Below are 15,250 nucleotides of genomic sequence, written 5' to 3' on the forward strand. Positions count from 1 at the left end.
CCGGAAACGGCACCGCAGCTGCCTAGACCACAGCCTCGGCAAGTAGATGAGAGAATCGGAACGCTGGCCCTAGGTGATCAATGCTATGAGGTAGCATTACCAGCAACAGATAAGTCACTCGGGCCCTCACGATGTGACCACTTAAATCACGCACCTTCCAATACTCTTCCTATGTCACCAAGGGTGGAAAAATCGCTCCGAAGTCACCGTACGAACTATTTCTGGGTTCTGCAATGGCATTCTGACTCCTGAGAGCTGGTAATGTAACTTCATTTATTTGTCCCTGGGCGTGCATGATCGTATTTGAACACCCCCTACGCTAAGGTTGCCCTGTGCGGCTGCAGCGAAAGGATCGGACCTGGATTGAGTATTTGTAAATTATCGCCAACGGTTCTAGATCTGGCGGAGTTTCGATCACTTGGGTGAGCATTGCCGAGGAAATGTTTGGTGCGGTGCTGTACGAAAAGTTGTCACTGTTGCCCAGTCTCGCATTTTTTAATAAAAAAAATAAGGGGGCGGGATTGACTTGACGTCTCCCAAATCAAACTTAGTAGCCTTTACCTTAGCAAAGATTCAGGGTGCAATTCAATATTCACTTGCAGATTTCTTAGGCTTGAGTCAATACCAGAGAAAAGCTACAGCAGAGTGAATCATCGTGACGAAATCCCACCAGGGGAATACATAAGCCCCCTTTGCTCCCCTCATATCTTGATTCTGCAGAATGAAATGGTTGTGACTTTCCCCAAGAATGATCTGGGCCACCAATAAACAATCTTCTTCGATAATCAAGATAGCTTTCTTCCTACTAGGGCTGGGACTAGTGCGTATTCATTAGCAGTGTTCAAGTATTCATCCGTACCCTAAAATCAATGTTTTGGTCAATTGCCGTACACGTGATTCTCCCCTTTAGGTTAGCTCAGCTACAGAGTATAAACCCTCCGCTAAACCGTACCTTAGACATCTCGATCTATATTAACTGTACCCTCATGTTTTAAAGACTAATTATATACTAAATGCTGCCTTATTTATAGTCTGAGCCAGGCCCCCTTGCCAGCGCTGCCAATGTCTCACTAGACAAAGGAATAACGAACTCTTGCCCTAAATTCGTATCCTGTAGAGCACCAAGGGTCAAAATGCCCCTGTATTCCCAATACTTTATACCGCAATCTCCGTAATTCCTCTTTTATCGATTTATTCTCCGGATAGACTCAATTTCCTGGAGGTACTAAATCATGGGAGGAGACGTATTACAATGACTGGGAGGAGAACCCGAGAGAGGGACAGGATTGGTGGGAAGGCTTTGACTGGAGAACAGTTTTGGTTAATGGAGAAGATGTCTCATCTGGACAAGGTTTCTTTATTGGACAACGCGGGATTCCTTCACTATGCTCCAAGCGGATGCAAAATTCCCAGCTCTTTGTCAATGGAAGATACGAGCAGTCATGGACATATTGAAAAGCCAAAGGCGGCCTTATTCTGGAAGTTCGGAATCTCAACTTCCAGTCTTGCCATGCAAGTCCTACTTTTTGCCTCTGGGGTATTTTCCAGAGCCCTTTTTACCTGCTCCGCGCAAACTTCGCGAATGTTCGCTGGCCATGAGTGTGGTTATATAGACCGCCATCTATCCAGAAATTACTCCTCCATGTTCTCACCAAATCCACCGTCAAGTGCCAATGCCCAAGCAAATGAGTCTGTCAACCGCAGTTGGTCTCAGGCTCCAACTCTCACCCCATCTAAATTCGACCAGATTCGACTCGAAGAGCAGCTGTTCTCTCCAGCCTCACACGTTAGTGCTCAGCTTCACCAGAACCGCATTGAAAAGCTGTTATTCTCCCCAACTTCGCCCCTCAGTGCTGAATTTGAACGAAATCGACTCGAAGATCACTTCTTTCCCCAATCTTTGCCAGCCAGTGCTCAACTGCTGCCAGACCAGGTCGCCGAGAGCCCGCTCTCTCCGCCATCACCTGTGAACGAAGTCATGCCTCAGGGACGTCGCGGCTTCCACATCCCCCAACCACTTCCACGACCCTTCTACGCGCTTTACGCTGAATGCTCGTATCTTCTCGATTGCCTCCAGATTGAGGATCGCAAAGCAACAGAGCTTCTTTGATCGATTGCGCGACTTGAAGAACGGCTGATGCAGAACAACGAACCTTCCTCCGAACGGAAAAGGGTCAAGAAACGACTGAGATGGCTTAGACATCGGCTTGATGAAATCACTCGCCAGGAGAAGAGAATATTGCGACGAGTAGGACAAGTGACGTCTGAGATTCAGATGCGAGAGAGATGTACCCAGATTGAACCCGAGAGTCGACAACGTGAGGTTGAGCTCTACAAGGGATTCCATGGAATGCAGCAAATACCGTTGCACGCAGAATCTCCAGTCTTCCAGCCGCAAGGATACCAGATGCCCTGCACACCGTGGCCCACAGAAAACTGGTCGCAATGGCAATCCCGTGATGGCCAACAAGGATGCGAAGGAAACAATAGACTTGCAGCTGCTGGAAAGTATTTCTTGCATTCATCGGAACTTGCAACAAAAAGTTTCCCAAGCGATAAAAGATCGCCAGACGACATAACTACAACCGCTGGTCCATCGCCGGACCAACGTGGATCCCGCAGATGTTCATTGATGCATCGATCCTCGTCTTTGAACGACACCGCTGAGCAGCTGGAAGTCCTCTCAACCAACACCACTGCCGCTTCTGGGCCCCAAGTCAAGCGGCTTAGTCTTCCCAGCCTCGCCGTTCTCCTGACATCGGGCATGAACATTTCGGAGCTCATGCCGGAGAAAAAAGACGTGGGCATTCATAAACTTTCCAAGAATAGAAATCAGGAGCCTGGTTCCTAGGTCAAGAAAGGGCCAGCGGGAAGAGGGAATTTTGGGTGAAGTACAGGAAGGAATCGAGTTTGATCTGCATTTACACCATCCTTTCCCGGTGTTGGCACATTCAGATGTTGTACAGTGAAGCTATGGCCAGGGAAATCAAAGATTGGGTCAATAAAATATTACTTTTCGCTATTGAAACTCCCCAAATTCGCCGTCATCAAATCCCATATCTTCTATCGATCCCGGCCGCGGCGGTTCAAACGTCTGGCTTAATCTTTTCTGCGTCTTAATCTCTTGTGCACTCGGCGGTGGGGGCAAGAAAGATCCCAAACCTCCTCCTCCAGGCGGAGGCGGTAACGAGAAACCGCTCAATCCTTTACTACTTTGATCGTCCTCCTTTGGTGGATGTCTTCTCCCCATCCCTCTTCCTCCAATATTAACCGTAATCGTCTCGCCTTCCTTCAAACTAAAGTCCTTCATTTCCGGTAGCTTGTCCTCCTTCAGCACCTTCTTCCCTCCCGCCTTCCCATTATCCTCAATCCCCAACGTCTTCCTAACCTCCTGCAGCGCAACACTAAAATCAAACGCCTCACTCCGCTCCTCAAACCCGATACCCAAGACCGCCTTCCTCCCCCCCTCTCCTTGCACCCTCACGGCAAAGAACCGACTCGAATCCAGCACCTGTTCAACCACTGAACTCGCCGTGTACGGCGCGGCCGCAAACAGCTGTCCATTCTTTGGGTCCTCCAAGAGAATATCTGTTTTTATGGTCTCGCCAGTTGAGGAGGGGTTTGGGATAGCGGTTTCGAGAATTCGTATGCGTGCGGTGAAGATCTGGCGCTTGCTGTTGTCGGCGGTCCAGGCAGCGGCTACATAACCTCTGGTGCTAGTGAGAGGGGGGATGTTGTAGACGTGCACGGAGTTGGCGATGAAGAGGATCCGCTGGATGGCGTCGTTGGGGAGGGGCTGGCCAGTTGCGGGGTCAATGGTCTCCATTGCTGGGAGATGGGGTGTCAAATCGAGGCAATGGAGTGTTATACTGAGACGGTGCGCATTTTAGGATGGGGAGGGGAGATGGGAGGTGTTAGAAGAGACGATATTGAGACGCTGGCAGCTTTGTGGGATCTCCAATCACTGCGGTCCGTCTGTGAACATGCACCGAGCAACTTTTAGGGACACTTTCGCGAAGCCTATCGCTATCTTAGCGCGCTTAGCCCGGCCAGGGGGCCTTGACGGTCACGTGGATCCAACTTCCCCTGCGCCCTGCCCTGTTGATTTTGGTTTTTGGAAGTATGTTCCTCTCCAGAGCTCAATGCCTTCACGTTTCCACTCTAAAAGGTGGCCTCATGAGATCTATGAACAATAGAAGGCACAGAAGCCCACAGTAAGCTTTCCCCTACCAAGCTAGCACTTCCACTGGCTCTTTTAGTGTCGCGCCGTCGCTGCTGTTCGCTGACGAGAAATTCCAGCAACCTCACAGCCATATGAAGGGAGTGCAACACCTCCTCTTACCGGCCATCCCCCAGCATTGGAACGAATGGCTTCCCCGGGCAACATCCCTCAAAATGAGAAATCAAAGTCCTTCGAGTAAGCTCCCCCCTTTTATACTTTCTCGATACACAGATGTTGACTCATCCGTCCAAAGTATCGTGGAAACCTACCACCAACTCTTGAAGGAAGACCCCGATCTGACAATGCCCGTCGCCGCAATCGAGGCCCTGATTGAGCTCCTCGTGCAGTCCCGCGCCGTCACTGTCTACGAAACCCTCGACCTGGTCAAGACTCAATCGGACTACCTCAAGTCCCGAATACCCAACTCCATATCTCTTTCTGCCGGAACAGATTTGTTTCAACGGTATATGATAAGCTCGTTGAAGCCGAGCAGCACGGGGAACTTTGATACGATGAGACAGCATCTGCTGAGTAATGGCAGGCTGTTTGTGAGTAGGGCGAAGGCGGGCAGGGAGAAGATTGCCACGTATGGAAGGCACTTTGTGAGGGATGGTAGTGTGGTACTTACGCATGGAGGAAGCAGAGTAGTGGGCGCACTGCTAGGGAAGGCGGCAGAGGCGAGCAAGAGCGGTGGAAATGTCAGGTTCAAGGTCATCTATGTTATGAATGATGCGAGGAGTTCGGAGAGTAAGGCGGTGGTTTCTACGTTGAGAGCAAAGGGTGTCCCTGTTGCTACGATCAGTGAGGGTGCTGTTGGGTATGCTATGGGAAAGGTCAATTTGGTGATTGTTGGTGCTGAAGGGGTCGTGGAGAATGGAGGCATCATCTCGAGATTGGGCACATATCAGATCGCTCTGCTTGCAAAAGCTGCAGGAAAGCCGTTCTATGTTGCCGCCGAGAGTCACAAGTTTGTTCGACTCTACCCGTTGGGACAATATGATCTTGGTATCGATCAGGAGGTCATTGTATTCAAGACGGATAAGGAGGACTTGAGCTCGGAGGAAAAGAAATTCGCGGAACGAACACCAGAGATTGAGGAGAAGAAGGAGTATTTTGCTCCTGGCATGGATATGCCGAAGCCGAACACTGCTGTAGATGCTGTTGATTTTACGGTAAGATCAACTTCTCCAGACGTCAACATTAAGCTTACTTTACATAGCCTCCGGCTCTTGTTTCAGCACTCATCACTGAAGAGGGAGTGTTGACTCCTAGTGCTGTCAGTGAGGAGCTCATTAGTGTGTGGTGGTGAAGGACCTCCAACGACACGATGAGAGAAAACAAGCTAGTGAAATCTTCCAGACAGGGACTTAAAACCACACATTCTCGGGAGAAGGGACTAGCCAGATCTAGACCGCACCCCAGATGCCAATGGGAAGGAAAGACCCAATACTTTCCGTCACGGATATTCGAGACGGAAGAGTGCTAGGATGGCATTATGACATAGCCAGAAAAGATCGCAATAAAAAAATCTTGTGAGGTAACAAGAGCCACATAAAGATATACTGCCCTTCGGAATCCCTCCCAGAAGTTCAACATCTTTATCTGTTTCTTTGATGCCCTTTTCATCTTGTCCGAAAACGGCAATAGTTTACCCTTTCAGGCTTTTTTAGCGTTAGTAACGTCTTCTGGGTTTCCATGATTGCTTTTTTCTTCCCTTCTGCCTTGCATCTCGTCTTCCGATTTGATTACAAAACACAGTCGTCTTCCGTGCGCAGCACTGTAGTACGGTTTGGCCCGGAATTCGGGAACTCACATCCGCCTCCTGGTTGTGAGTTGACAGTCGGTTTCCATGGATGGACGAAACAAAGCGGGCTGTTCTGGCGTCCCCAGTGTTTGTCGGCAAGTCGTCCCATTCCTGGATAAGCAGCTTTCTGGGAGACACCCAGTCTAGTACGTTCTCACCGCTGTCCTCTTCGTCAGGAAACCCTGCTTCGACTATTGTTCCGTCCTCAAGCTCACTGACTGCCTCACCGTGTGGCTCGATCTTCCTTGTCGTCATCCTCAGGTTCAGGTGCTGCCTCAGAAATCCTGTCCCATCTCACTCTCTCAGCCGCCGCAAGGGGGGTTTCCGCGTTATACATACGCTCGTTGGCCTCATTAACTACCGGAGGAAAGGCGGGTTTTGACCAGTCGGCAATGTACTTATTTCAAATCTAAACACATATCCAACAGGTGTTCGACGTCCAAGCGCACATAAACTACCAAGTAATTCAGTGACCAAAATCGCATTTTCCACACTTTCCGCCACCTGTACCCAGGCCTTCATATCCTCTCTGAGCTGGGAGGACCAGTTCATCCACAGGACCGGTTTTTCGCCCTTCGACCTGAGCCAACGACCAGTGGTGTGGGGAACTTCTGACAACAGTCGAACTTTTCACGAGGCAGCTTGATAACCGTACACTTCGCATCATCGAACTCTGCCCAGGACTCGTCAGTGCGCAGTTGAAGCTTGATGTATCCTCGGCATGCCATCTCGTCGAACTTCGTGGAGGTGATGGATGGCTAGAGAGGCAATAAGCTGCCTTGGTTTCTTTCTGCTGCTGAAGCGTACTCTCCCAGCACTCCTCACAAAAGCTTTCAGGGCTCAATACAAAGGTCCGACCTCACCACGAGAAATCCCAGCGTGCACCATGCCCCCTCTTATATTATCACCTCGGAAGACTAGCTGATCAGGTTCCCCTGCAGCTTGTCGCAGTTCAAACGACCGGGAGTGAGCGAGGTCATCAAACAGGGTATCTTCTGGATCACCAAAGAGGCATCTCTCAATTGCCAATAATGTGACAATCTAAGTCGGGTCCCCGATCAGGTTTTCACAGTGCTTTGGCGGGTAGGCGGTGAACCTGATGCCTCTTGGAGACCCTTGTTTATAAATATCTCCTCCACCTTTCAACCACCGGAGGGTGATCTCGACCAAGATACCAAGCATGTTAAGGAATCGTAGAAATCTGATATCTCTCCATCAGAAAACATCCCACACTCAGTCGTCCGGCAGGACATATCAGGTCGTGGTGTTGCAGAGGAGGGCGCGTCGAAAATGAGAGGTTATGTCGGATTTGGAGGTTGAAAAGCGAATTCCCCGGAACTTTGGTGAGCCTTGAGTGTCAAGTCCCGTTCCCTCCCTCCTTAAAACCCAACCCCACCACATCTAGGAACCACTCTCACCTCATTCGCCTCCCGCATCGCCTCCCAATCTCATAATCTATACATCCCTGTCAACTCAATAAACTCAGACAATATGCCACCGAAAGTGGGTTACCCCGCAGCCGAGGTATCAGAAGCAGCCATCTTGGAGTAACTTCTACGCCTACAAAGAAGGAAGGATTGAGATCAAGGATGCCTTGGAAAGAACTTGATCATTATGGGATGCCCTCTCTGACCTACAACGGTTCAAAATAATCATCAGGGCATTGAACGTGACACTCAGAGGGGATCCTTTCCATACAACACGAGTCATTTCAAAACTCCCTTCAGTCGCAGCAACTATCACCGACAAAGACGAACGAACGACGACCGCCTTGCATCACGCCTTCTGTTGTGCTCTGAAGGCGGCGATCCACATCTCATCAGATCAGATTGACGTGTTGATTCTGCAACTTTCCAATAACAACGTCGATGGAGTGGCCTATACCTCGACTGCATACGCCGTTAAGATACTGGTTCTATTTCCACTGGCTCCTGAAGACACCAAGATTGACTTCGAGAGAATTGCAGCAGCACTTAACAATGAGATGGACAAGGAAGCACATCTACGGACATAAGCGAGATTTCCTCTGTTGAAGCCGTCTTCATCATATTCATCACAGCTTTCCAATCTATGAGAAGATACTCCAATTGCAGTCATTGCAAGTTCAACCCAGCGCAGAGCGCGCAAAGCAGCTAGCACAAGGCAAAGCAGAGAAGCTAGTGACGATACATGAAGCAGGGGTGAATAAAAGTGGCAGATGAAGGAGCAGAAGAACAAGCAGACGACCCGCGAGAAGCAGGCGCACGACTTGAACACAACTATGACTGGGACAGTACGCGGAGACGCTAGGGTTGTTAGATTTTGTATAGCGGTGATTAGTGGGAGAGGACTCATACCCGGGAAATATAGAGGCGTGGGTGGACGATAAGGGCAAGATAACCATTAAGTACAAATTGGCAAGATGTCGTGTCTTCAAGCACATGCAGATCCTAGAGGCCAGTTATGGACGAGTGGAGTATTGTAATACGGATAGGAAGGATGGGCAAAATCTGCCAATGGCCAGCCACTGTCTTGAAGCTGAGGTGAAATGGGACCTCGCTTACTCTTGTGAATTCGCTTCCCCCTTTTTACTCCACATCCACCTTAACTTATTTAACTATTCTAGTCACTTTAGCATTTAAAGAATAATCTGGTAGATGACCGAAAGCAAAATCTATCACGGCACTAGTAATAAGATAATGGGTTGTGGTATCACGTGATAACAGGTGTTTGAGTTCGGCTTTTTGCGTCCAAAATTTGACGAAGGTCGTATGTAACGAAATAAGCGATTTTTCGAAAATGCTATCGATGTTTCGCCAAAATTCAAGACCCAAACTTGAATTTGACAGACTCTTAAAACGGGGTGCTTGGCGCAATGGTAGCGCGCGGTCCTCCTACTGCTGCAAAGCTGTAAGACTGAGGTTGAGGGTTCGGTATGCGTCTCTGTCCCCCGGGAAATCGTACTGGACGCTAATCACGCGAAAAGAGTCCCTTGGTGCTCGCGAATAGCTCTTTTTTGGGGGGGAGGGAGTTATCTTTTGCCTTCGAACCCTTCCGGGATTACTATAGTGGTAATGGCGAAGGTTGGGCCGAGATCTGACAATTTTTTAGGCTCCTTTCTTGGGTGTAGGCTAAGCGAGGCTGAGCGAGTTTTCCTACTAACCTTAATATTAGTTATTATAGCACCTATACTATTACTAGTATTATTATTGTTTTTGTATTTTTAAAGAGGAGAGCTATATACTAGAAGTAGTTATCCGTTCGGCTGCGGCCAGCTTGGGGGGTGTTCGGTTCCGGAAAAACTAATATTCCGGAGGAACACCAAAACCATACTTCTGTGTTTACATGTAAATAAACCACTTAAACACTCAATTGCACCATAACCACAATGCCTGAAGATACTGTATTCGATTCTACTAATAAAGGGACCCTCCGGCCTAATGAGGATCCACTGCGCAAGCAGGGGAGTACCTTTAAGCCTATGCAATTACCTCAATTCGACTGGGAAATTAACCTACCTGAATACACCTCTCCCGATAACCCTATTACCTTATTTACTATATACTATACACCTGAAATTATCGATTTAATAGTTGCGAAGACGAACGAGTATTAACGAGAGCCTCAGGACGATTCGTGCCCTTGTGCAAGAGCAAAGAAGTAGTACTCGACTTGCAGTAGAGAGATTTATATCTACTTTGCGATCCGTATATATATGACCTTATATATATGCAATGAGATTGCAGATTACTGGAATACGAAAAACTTTACTCCCGATTACCCAATTACAAGCTATATGAGTAGGGACAGGTTCCAGGAGCTTCATATACGCGTGCGATTTCATGGAAATCAGGAACAAGGCCCATATGAGAAGGTAACCTCTATTTTCCCTACCCTTTTACCTGAAACTAGCTAATAAACTACCGAGTAGGTTGAAGCCTTAAGTACACACATTTAGTCAATTAATATGAGCGTTTAGAAGCCTGGAAGGGACTTGGCAGTGGACGAGATAATCATACGATTTGAAGGTCGATTAAAGGAAACAACTACTGTTCCAAACAAGCCTATACCTACTGGATATAAGGTATGGGGGGCAGCCCAGAGGGGGTTCTTACTCGTATGGAACTGGTATATTCCTGGTCAAAGAAATGGCCCTGTGGGAGTACGTACTTCCAGGGAGCTTGGTGGGACAATTAAGGCTGGAAATAGTGGAAATAAGACATAAGCAGTAGTTCTGCACTTGATTAAAAGGTTACCTAAATCTCCTAAAGGTTCTGGATATCACGTTTACCTTAATAATCTCTTTGTTTCTACTCGCTTCGTCTAATACACTCGTACCCAGGGAGTTGCAATTACTGGAACTTGCAGGATAACTAGGGGAGTTATTAAGGAGCTTCTTGACCTTCAGAAATCGGATAAAAAGGATATAATACCCTGGGGTAAAACGTATTCCAGGTATATACCCAATAGAGAAGTGTGTTATGTGGGGTGGAAGGATTAAGCTTTTGTTTTAATAATGTCTTCTTTTATATTAGGTGACGAGCGTGTTTTATGGCAAAGGAAGAGGCCTAAGGAGACTTCTTCTAAAGCAAAGACTATACGAATACCCTTTAGTAATCAGGCTATAAAGATACTCTCGATTCCTGTAATTGCGGATGAATATAACTATTATATGGGAGCAGTTAACGAGTTTGATTACCTGACTGCTCAGAACACTGGTTTACGGCACGTGGAGCGAGGAGGGCACCAAGCACTAGAGCACTGGCTACTTCGTACGGTTCTAATTAATTACTATTTACTTGCTTTATGCAGTAATGTGCCAGAACCTAGGGAAGTAAGCTTTAGGAGCTAGCAAGACTTCAGGAGGCAGCTTGTTTATGCACTAGTTACTAAGGGTAGAAGCAGTAGTGAGATCTGTCCAAAGAGAAGAATATCACGAATTAGCCAGAGAGCTAATTATATACCTGTAAGCTCACATAAGATCGTAAATCTCAGTAGAAGGGGTATATATATATATGTTGTAAGGGACTGAGATTCAAGGATCGGCCAAGAAAGCGGATTGCACTAGCTCAAATTGCATCGAACCAAGGCAGGGAAAGCTCTACGCACGAGTCTGTTTACGGCTGTAAACAATGCGATGTTCATCTATGTAAGGATCGTGGTTGTTTTGATGTATTTCATAGATAAAGATAGAATTGATTAATTTGAGGGGGAAATCCAGTCCTCTGATTGGCTAGAATTAAGCGAAAAGCAGTGTGCACGGACCACCCCCAAGCTGGCCGCAGCGGAACGGATAGCTAATATATAATAGCTTTCTCTAAATTCTAGTTATAAAATATTTTCTTTTAATATTATATATAAAAATACTTATTAATAAAATATTCTAAATATTACTTTTTCTTCTATAGTAATTTCAGAGAAAGTACTATATTCTGGCTATATTTGAATTATATCTAATTCGAGGAATTTATTATAATTTAGATTTTAATATTTTAGTTATTTAATATAATTATTTAATAGCTAATATAGGAATATATATAGAAATATTTAGAATATTAAGTTTTTTAGAAGCTAGTATATTACGGGTATATTTTACTTTTATAACTTTTTATATTCTAGCTTTTCTTTTTTTAATTTTAAATTATTTTTAAAAAAGATTTTCTATTTTACTCTATTTAACAAGCGAACGGCAAACTAGCTATTGCTTTTAACTGATTTTGTCGCGGTTTTCCATAGCCGATTTGCCAAAATCTCGCGCTGCTCTAACCCTCATTCAGCTAGTGGGTCAAAGCGGCATGACCCTCGTTGAATCAACACCGAAAACAAAAGAGCAATGTCGGTTGTGCATTCAGAAACGGCTTCTCGGGATTCTTAAAGGGCTCACCATGGCTAGGTATCATATTTCTTCGTCCATACCTCCTTCTCTTCTCTCATCTCCTCTGAACTACTCATACTCATCCACCTCCCTCTCGCTCTATTTCTAGGGCTCCTATCGAATCGAATCGGATCGAATTTTTGGAAATTCGATTCGATGTAATCGAATCGAATTTATATAAAAGTTCGATTCGATTGAATATTCGATCTAATCGAACTCCCGTGACTAAAAATCACGTGTTAGGGCATAGAATAGGGGACTTATATCTAAAGTAGTAATAGAAGCGAATTTACTAAAAGAATTAGCTATATACTAAATCAAAACTCTCAATTTCCTAATTCTCTCTGCTACTAAGACTACTAATTCAGGCCTAATTACGGCCCAACTAGTATATATAAGTACCCTGATTTGCCCCTAATTCGCCCCTATAATAAAGATATATATACTAATTAATAATAGAATAGCACTAACTCCCCTGAAATCCTCCTAATTACAGGAGACCACGTCTATACCTTAGCGTTCTCGTCGAATTATAAGAGAAAAAAATAAAAATATAATTACTATTAATACCCCTCTATAACCCTCAAGAACCACGAATACCTCCCTAGATACTCCGAATATACTAACTACTCGCAAGCGTAAGATCAACTACGCTAATCTCTATAACTTCGGGTTTTAGGGCCGTCCTCTACTCTTACCAAAGCCTCTAGCTAAGAGAGCACGTGTTTCTAATACAGGAGCCTCTTAAGAAGCCTCCCAAGCCACTATAATTCCTGAGGAAAGCGAGAATAAAGAGGATAATAAAGATATATTTGAGGAGAAGAAGCAGAAGCAAGCAAATACCTCTGGCAAGCGTGCTTAGTAGTGAAAATACTATATAAGCAAGACACTTACTACTAAGTATAATAAGGGTAAGAGAAAGATAAAAGAGAGGGTTTTTAACGAGAAATATACCTGTAATATCTATAAGAACTTCGATTAACTAGTATTAAAGCTCAAGGGATTAACTACCGCTTTATCTAATTATATTCAAGTCGACTATAAGCGCTCTAATTCCTCTGGATCTATGGCCTCTGGATCTATGGAAAAAGTATAATCTGGCCTTAATAAGTTTATAAAATCGAAGGAGAATATACCTGATTTTAAAGGTATAATAGTTAATTAGATTATTAATACTTGTTAGCTATTTATAACCTTAGAAAAGCCGAAGTTTAAGCTCATGATTCGCTCTGCCGGATATACTAGACAGATTATTAGAGAGGATATAATTACTAAGCATATTCTTAGTAGAGTTAAGGTTTCTGAAAGTGATTTAATAGCTCTATTAAATACTACTTATAATATAATTACTATATTATTTAATGGTTAGACAAGCACAAATAACCTCTCGATATTCGCTATAAATAGGAAGTAGGCAGGCCTAGATATAAAGATATATTAAGCTTATTTAGACTTTATTAAGATTAAGGGTACTTATTCCGGTAGAAACCTTACTTAAATCGTCTATAAAAGAGGCAAAAAACTCGGTATACTTTATAAGATCATAAGCCTTACTAGAGATAATGCTAAGAATAATAATACTTGCGCTCGGTATCTTTATAAAATAATAGGATATATATATAATAAATACCTTAATCTAATACCTATTCACGATAAATTAATAAGATTTAAGAGGAAAGCGAGCAAGATTAATTACTTAGCTCATATAAATAACCTTATTATAAAGGCAATTTTGAAGTCCTTAGGCTCAAGTACTTATAAAGATACTATAGTATTCCTTAATTGAGTTAGTAATAATAGTTAGAATAAGGTTACTTTACCTATAGTATTAGGAAATATTACTATACTACGTATTATAGTTCTTTGGATAAACCGCTCTCTATAGCGAATTTAAGAGTAGCTTACTTAAGAAGAAGTTATTTCTATAATTTCATATAATATTAATATAAGATAGAATTATACTCTCGTAATACTAGAGGCAGCTTTCTTAAATCAGGTAGCTTTAAAGGCATTTATTAAGAACTATCCAGAAATTGCATATTTCTCTTTTAAGAACGAGTAATAGAAAAGACTCAAGCAGATTAGAGATCTTCTAAAGCCATTTGAGGAGCACACGCTATTCGTCTTCCGGGAAGAGCCTATATTATATTGTCTTCCGAACCTATACCTTTAGCTTAAGAAGCTCCTGTAATTAATTATAAAGAAAGAAGAAGTATATGCTATATTCGATTCTTCTCTTCTTGAGGCTACTTAAAAAGGACTTAATAAGTTTAATTAATACTATGCGGAGATAAAGAAGAATAATATATACTAGATTACTTATTATCTTGATCCGAGAATTAAGGCTAAGTAGTTAATTAAAAATTACTCTAATTACGAAATAATTCTTAATTACGTTAAGAGCTTCCTAAAAAAGGCCTATTTATCTAAAGAAGAATTACTAGTAAGACCTCGTAATCTAGTTCAGAAGATAAAGATAAGCTTAGAGCTAGAGTTCTTGCAAGAGTATGGCTCTATAATTATAGCTAATAATAATATTAAGTAATACTTTAATACTCCAAGTATTAATTTCGTATTAAATAAGAAGAAGAATTAGACTAAGTAGATATTAAATTAGTAAAAGGTCCATAAGCAAGAATACTCCCTCATATTTCAGGTTACACGTGATTACCTTCCTATTCCGGGAGCAGAGGTTAACGTTAAGCGATTATTTAATATTATAAGAGAGATATTAGGGTTAAGACGTACTTTAATATCTATAGAGACTTTGAGGGCATTAGTCTTATTAAAGGACTATATCCGTCGTGAAGTAGCTAGACAAGTTTAGGTGGTTATAAAAATCACGTGTGTACTATAGATTATGTCTAAATAGCCTTAATATTAATATAAATAAATATTATTAAAAAAAGGTTCTAGTTTATATACGAATTTCTGATTTTAAGGGAAAATCACGTGGAAAATTCGATCAAACCATCGAATATTCGATCGAATCCTGTAAAAAAATTCGATTCTAATCGAATCGAACTTTACGTAATCCGATTCGACCGAATTCGATCGAATTTCGATCGAATCGAACTAATTCGATAATTCGATAGGAGCCCTATCTATTTCTCTTCCCTCCTCCCCTCCGACACAGTTCCACAGGCAGCAGGCCGCTCCCGGCATCTCCTCTAACAGATCGATCTGGATATGCGGCGTCGTCAAACAAGACCAAGCTCTTCCTCCGACGATAGCGATATGCCAGACTACGGCAGCTGCTTCGATGTAGAAAATGAGTTAGGTGAGACCGAATCCGATACGAATCCGACGGATGTCGATACCGATGCTGAAGGAGGGGACAAGGCAAACACATTGTGGACTGCTAAAAAGG

The 15,250-nt window shown here is 43.8% G+C and overlaps 6 protein-coding genes across 6 annotated transcripts; 5 read left to right on the plus strand and 1 right to left on the minus strand.

Annotated features, from left to right (window-relative positions):
- Positions 1–1,252: 1,252 nt before the first annotated feature.
- Positions 1,253–2,913, plus strand: K444DRAFT_717315 (uncharacterized protein; the record flags this gene model as incomplete). Its single annotated transcript, XM_024888401.1, has 2 exons — positions 1,253–2,055; positions 2,200–2,913. The coding sequence occupies 2 exons, from the start codon at positions 1,253–1,255 to the stop codon at positions 2,849–2,851; spliced, it is 1,455 nt and encodes a 484-aa protein (XP_024739450.1). The 3' UTR covers positions 2,852–2,913.
- On the minus strand, positions 2,647–3,976 carry K444DRAFT_610598 (DUF1681-domain-containing protein). Its single transcript, XM_024879779.1, has one exon. The coding sequence runs from the start codon at positions 3,824–3,826 to the stop codon at positions 3,020–3,022; it is 807 nt and encodes a 268-aa protein (XP_024739451.1). The 5' UTR covers positions 3,827–3,976; the 3' UTR covers positions 2,647–3,019.
- Positions 3,977–4,148: 172 nt separating this feature from the next.
- Positions 4,149–5,874, plus strand: K444DRAFT_585783 (translation initiation factor-like protein eif-2b subunit alpha). The gene is made up of 3 exons (XM_024877942.1): positions 4,149–4,417; positions 4,476–5,394; positions 5,442–5,874. The coding sequence occupies exons 1-3, from the start codon at positions 4,368–4,370 to the stop codon at positions 5,529–5,531; spliced, it is 1,059 nt and encodes a 352-aa protein (XP_024739452.1). The 5' UTR covers positions 4,149–4,367; the 3' UTR covers positions 5,532–5,874.
- Positions 5,875–9,984: 4,110 nt separating this feature from the next.
- K444DRAFT_508186 (pea pathogenicity protein) lies at positions 9,985–10,170 on the plus strand (the record flags this gene model as incomplete). The annotated part of the gene is made up of 1 exon (XM_024873409.1): positions 9,985–10,170. A coding segment is annotated over one exon (186 nt), but the record flags the coding sequence as incomplete, so codon positions are not given.
- A 3,247-nt stretch (positions 10,171–13,417) lies between these two features.
- K444DRAFT_523761 (uncharacterized protein) lies at positions 13,418–13,666 on the plus strand (the record flags this gene model as incomplete). Its single annotated transcript, XM_024874310.1, has 1 exon — positions 13,418–13,666. A coding segment is annotated over one exon (249 nt), but the record flags the coding sequence as incomplete, so codon positions are not given.
- An 834-nt stretch (positions 13,667–14,500) lies between these two features.
- Positions 14,501–14,707, plus strand: K444DRAFT_524953 (uncharacterized protein; the record flags this gene model as incomplete). Its single annotated transcript, XM_024874400.1, has 1 exon — positions 14,501–14,707. A coding segment is annotated over one exon (207 nt), but the record flags the coding sequence as incomplete, so codon positions are not given.
- Positions 14,708–15,250: the final 543 nt, after the last annotated feature.

Source organism: Hyaloscypha bicolor (assembly GCF_002865645.1).
Source record: "Hyaloscypha bicolor E unplaced genomic scaffold K444scaffold_53, whole genome shotgun sequence".
In the NCBI taxonomy this organism is placed as follows: Eukaryota; Fungi; Ascomycota; class Leotiomycetes; order Helotiales; family Hyaloscyphaceae; genus Hyaloscypha; species Hyaloscypha bicolor.